This window comes from Musa acuminata, chromosome BXJ2-7, assembly GCF_036884655.1.
Source record: "Musa acuminata AAA Group cultivar baxijiao chromosome BXJ2-7, Cavendish_Baxijiao_AAA, whole genome shotgun sequence".
NCBI lineage: Eukaryota > Viridiplantae > Streptophyta > Magnoliopsida > Zingiberales > Musaceae > Musa > Musa acuminata.
In genome coordinates this window covers 1,521,852-1,526,945 of record NC_088344.1, presented here as the reverse complement: position 1 = coordinate 1,526,945, position 5,094 = coordinate 1,521,852, and the positions used below count along the sequence as shown (strand labels likewise).

The 5,094-nt window shown below is 45.9% G+C and overlaps 1 protein-coding gene across 2 annotated transcripts; it reads left to right on the top strand.

The window, feature by feature from the left end:
• The first annotated feature begins 206 nt into the window (after nucleotides 1–206).
• LOC135616545 (receptor-like serine/threonine-protein kinase SD1-8) lies at nucleotides 207–3,984 on the top strand. Of its 2 annotated transcripts, none has more exons than XM_065115843.1 (7): nucleotides 207–1,299; nucleotides 2,229–2,351; nucleotides 2,434–2,600; nucleotides 2,671–2,884; nucleotides 2,959–3,196; nucleotides 3,294–3,444; nucleotides 3,509–3,984. In XM_065115843.1, exons 1-7 carry the CDS (start codon nucleotides 333–335, stop codon nucleotides 3,812–3,814), a joined length of 2,166 nt encoding a protein of 721 aa, XP_064971915.1. In that variant the 5' UTR covers nucleotides 207–332; the 3' UTR covers nucleotides 3,815–3,984. The 2 variants fall into 2 exon arrangements, with proteins under 2 accessions (XP_064971915.1, XP_064971914.1); XM_065115842.1 differs by having other exon boundaries at nucleotides 2,431–2,600.
• Nucleotides 3,985–5,094: the final 1,110 nt, after the last annotated feature.

Genomic DNA, 5,094 nt, shown 5'->3' with positions numbered 1-5,094 from the left:
ATAATCAATTGACCATGAGGAGGCTCTCTGGGGCCTCCTTCCTTCTCTACTTCCTCACCACTCTCTCCTCCCCCTCCAATGGAGCGGACAACTTGACTCTTCACCACCCCCTCGCTGACGACGGGCAACCCTTGATCTCCAAGGGCGGCAGCTTCGAGTTGGGCTTCTTTAGCCCCAACGGTTCTGAAAGCCGCTATATCGGGATATGGTACAAGAATATCTCAGTCCAAACGGTGGTGTGGGTCGCCAATCGCCAGCGGCCTGTCGCCGGCAGCCATGGAAACCTATCGGTGGCGGCCAACGGAACGCTCGTCATCACCGGCGAGAACTCGATGGTCGTCTGGTCCTCGCCGTCGCTCGGGCTTTCGGACCCGGTGGCGCAACTCCTCGACGATGGGAACTTTGTCGTCAGGGAGAAGAATGGTAATCCTAGTGATCCGAACAGCTTTGCGTGGCAGAGCTTCGACTACCCGACCGACACGCTCCTGCCGGGCATGAAGCTCGGGTGGAATCGAACGACCGGGTTCAACCGCACGCTCACGTCGTGGGCGAGCGCCATCGACCCGACGCCGGGCGAGTACACCTTCGGCATCGATCTGCACGGCGTTCCCCAGGCCTTTGAATGGTCAGGGACGCAGCAGGTGTGGCGCGGTGGCCCATGGAATGGGCTGCGGTTCACCGGAATCCCACAGATGGAGTCCAACAACTTGGTCTCGCTGCAGTTCTTCGACGACAACACCCAGGTCGTCTACGTCTCCCACGCGATCAGCGATTCGATCGTCTCCAGGCTGGTCATGAACCACTCCGGCAAAGTGGAACGACTGGTGTGGGTCAACGACAGCAACTTATGGAACCCTCTCTGGTCCCACCCCGATGACCAATGCGACAGCATCTCCCTGTGCGGCCCCAACGCCGTCTGCTACCCCAGCAGGTCGCCGCAGTGCGGCTGCCCGCAGGGGTTCCAGCCGAAGAATCCGACCAACTGGGAATTAAGGGACGGCTCCGACGGGTGCGTGAGGAAGACGGAGGTGGACTGCCGGTACGGGACCGACGGGTTCGCCTTAGTGAGCGGCGTGAAGCTACCGGACACGTCGAGCTCGACGGTGGAATGGGTCGGCACGACCCTGGACCAGTGCGGAACTAAGTGTTTGAAGAATTGCTCGTGCACGGCCTACGCTCAAGCCAACATCAGCGGGAGCGGCAGCGGGTGCATACTATGGAGTACTAATCTCACAGATCTGAGGGTGTACGGCAGTGGAGGACAGGATCTCTATGTCAGGGCGGCGGCCGCCGATCTAGGTATGTACAGCTCGGTCTCGCTTAGTTTGGATCGCTGGCTGCGGGAAGCCCGCAGTCGCCAGCAATTCGGGGCTGAACCCGGTTAGCGTCGACCAGAGAGACGCATGATGGTGAGGGATTAGGGCGGCGTTTTTGACTTCGATGACGCAATGTCCTCGATGTCATCTAGAGAGTCTCATCTCAGGATTTATGATGACGCAATGCCATTTTTGACTGAGTCTCATCTAGAGAGTCAAATATAGTGGTGCACATTAAGGTATAATTTAAACGCATATATTAGAAATTAAAAACTTGATTTCTATATATTTGTTCCAAATTTTATGAAGAAGTCCCATGTACTTTTTATTTCTTGGTAAAATAATATCACCAAGTAAAAGATCATTGATATATAAAGCATGAAACATAGAATAAAGTAAACTAGAAGAGAAAAACATAACTTAATTAGGAAATAAAATTAAGAAAGTCAGAAGTCAAAGTGAATATAAATTTAAAAATTACTAATAAATAATAAAAGAATATATATATATATATATATATATATATATATATATATATATATATATATATATATATATATATATATACACACACACAAAGAAGGGATAAAAGCATGTGATTGTAAGCCTATAGGTGCTACTTGTAAGACCCATAAACCTTCGAATCAATAATCAACAATGAAGTCGCCATTGACCAGAGACCTTTGTTTTTTTTTTTTTTTTTTTGTGATGAGCTCTTCTTTTCCGGAATTTTCATTGTCATTTGTGATATTTAGCTCATAGGAAAAATAGTCCAAGGAGAATTTGACATCTCTGAACGTGGTGGTACTAAAAATATGATGCTAATATATACTGCATGCTTCTCGAAGGTTTTTATCTGAGGAGAACATATAATTTTGTTCTTGTTTTCATATGATCATGTTGATGTTTCAGACTCAGAATCAAGTCATCACCGGATCCATTTAACCGTGATCACTGTGATCATTGCTCTCTTCATCTTAATCCTAGCTTTGATCGGTTGCTGTGTTTGGAGAAGGAAGAAAAGAAGCAGCACAAGTACCATCAACACTTGTTCTTCTTTACCTTGTTACTACCACTTGAGAGGAATCCTTCATCACCTCTTGTTATCACTCAGCAGGTATGTCAGGCATGGCCATCTCCTTGACAGAGCGACATAACGATGAAGGAACAGAAGCGAAGGACTTGGACCTCCCATTGTTCGATCTTGGAACGGTCGCCGACGCCACAAGCAACTTCTCCATAGAAAGCAAGCTCGGCGAGGGGGGATTTGGTCCCGTGTACAAGGTAGGGAATCGACCGAGTCTCGCGGTTTACAGTTTCACCAACTTAGTTGCTCTCAACCAGAAGCTCGCAGGGTAAGCTGGAGGACGAGCAAGAGATAGCTGTGAAGAGGCTGTCCAAGACATCGGTGCAGGGCCTCGATGAGTTCATGAACGAGGTGGTGCTGATCGCCAAGCTGCAGCACCGTAACCTTGTTCGCCTTCTTGGTTGCTGCATTCAAGGAAAAGAAAGGATGTTGATCTACGAGTACATGCCCAACGGAAGCTTGGACTCCTTCCTCTTTGGTGGTCAGTTCATCCTTTCACCTCCTCATGGCATTTTGCATCTCCATTCATCACTCATCACGAGAATCTTTGCTCAGATAAAGCTAAGGGTTGGTTGCTGAACTGGACAACGCGTTACAGCATCATAGTTGGGATTGCTCGAGGCCTTCTGTACCTCCATCAGGATTCCAGATTGAGGATCATCCACAGGGATCTGAAAGCTAGCAACATTCTTCTCGACATGCACATGAACCCTAAGATATCTGACTTCGGCATGGCAAGGATATTTGGAGGGGACGAAACGGAAGTAAACACCAAGAGAGTCGTCGGAACATAGTAAGACTTCAAGAACACATAATACATGAACTTGTATTGGCATGTGCATCGTGACCAGCAGAATCAGAAACGCTGATTACTCTCACCATAACTGCAGCGGATACATGTCTCCCGAATACGCCATGGATGGAATCTTCTCCGTGAAATCTGATGTGTTCAGTTTCGGCGTGTTGGTACTTGAGATCATCAGCGGCAAAAAGAACAGAGGAATCTATGACTCGTCGCGCAGACTCAATCTTCTGGGATACGTAAGTATAGTAACTCATCGTCGTCTTCCTCTCTCGCTGTGCCACTGACCGTGATTGCCTTCAGACGTGGCGCCTATGGAAAGAAGGTAAAGGCCTCGACTTGGTCGACGAAGCCATCGGCGGCTCGTATCCCCAGGCGGAAGTCTTGAGGTGCATGAAGGTCGGCCTTCTGTGCGTTCAGGAGCGGCCGGAGGACCGACCGACGATGTCGGCGGTGATTTTGATGTTGGGAAGCGTCGTCTCGCTGCTGCCGCAGCCGAGGCGACCGGGCTTTGTTGCAACGAGAAGGCCGCTCGAAACCGATTCCTCGAGCCAGCAGGACTCGTTTTCTATAAACAATGTGTCGATCACGACGTATGAAGCTCGATGACGAATACCACAAATAAACGTAACGATGAGATGAGATGATGAAATAACTAAGTATCATGTTATAATCATTCGATTTTATAAGATCGACAATTAAACATACTGTTACACTCATGTTAAACGTTGTTAGATTGTGATAAATTAGACTTAAATATATCAAGTATGAATACAGTATATTGAAATTTGAATAAAATAATTAATTATAGGCTCATTATTTTTCTTTAATTCCGCCTGCTCTTTTATCATTGCCTCGTTTCTTCCCTTTTAAATTGTAGGCTCATTAGTATTGCAAATGATTTTTTTTTTAATTCCGCCTGCTATTTACCGGCTTCTTTCTTCCCCTTACTCTCCCTTCTCCATGTCCTCCCCCGGTTCCTCCTCCTCCGCCTCTTATTAGGATCGAAATCGACACTATGAGGGAGAGGTGAATTAGTGCTTACGTAAAACTTCTATCGATTTGAAAAACTTCGTTCGATAAAGCTCGTATCGGAAAGACGTTTAACTTGAAATCATTCGGTAAACGTAGTGAATAAGTAAATCAGTTTGTAATAAGAATAAAAAGTATAAAGTAAATACAAACTGATTTATAGTGGTTCGGTCACTGTGACCTACGTCTACTCCTGAGGCTACCGACTTTTACTATCGATCTTCTTTCGACGAGCGAAGATCAATTACCATTATAACTCTTTTTTCTTTTTCATCAGGAGAGAACCTTTACATTTCTTTTTTAGACCTCACTCCTGCCTTGGAAACTTTATAACTCTAGGAGGAAGATACTCACTAATCTAAAGATATTACAATTTTTAATCGATAATTCTTTTCTTTTTACTATTCAATTTCATATATAAATCGAGTAGGGACGAGTAAGGTATTTATAGGCCTCAAATGGATTGAAATTTGAAGTCAAAATGGTCTCATCCCGGGTTTCCCGTGTTCTGGTGGTACCACCGCCTGCAGCACTAACACTGCCACTAACACTGGATAGTACCACCGCCGGTACCATCGCTTGACACATTGACACTGGGTGGTACCATCGCTTAGTCTAGTAGTACTATCGTTTGACATAATTTAGGAGAGTGTGTCTGGGTGGTATCATCGCCTGACCCTACTATATGTCACTGAATGAGCTAAACAGCAAGCCCAATTCAACCTTGATTCAAGCATAATTGGTCCCTAATTGAGTTGGTATTATTTTCATCCTAAAATCGATTCAATTAGACTTAAACTAACTTGATCTAGACACAATTGATTATAAACACAAATCCTATGTTTTCCAACATGTCA

Coding starts and splice junctions, on each gene's coding strand:
- LOC135616545 (XM_065115842.1), top strand. CDS start 333: ATGGTCGTCTGGTCCTCGCCGTCGCTCGGGCTTTCGGACCCGGTGGCG. Junction 2,601..2,670: donor GATTTGGTCCCGTGTACAAG/GTAGGGAATCGA, acceptor AGAAGCTCGCAG/GGTAAGCTGGAGGACGAGCA. Junction 3,197..3,293: donor AAGAGAGTCGTCGGAACATA/GTAAGACTTCAA, acceptor CCATAACTGCAG/CGGATACATGTCTCCCGAAT.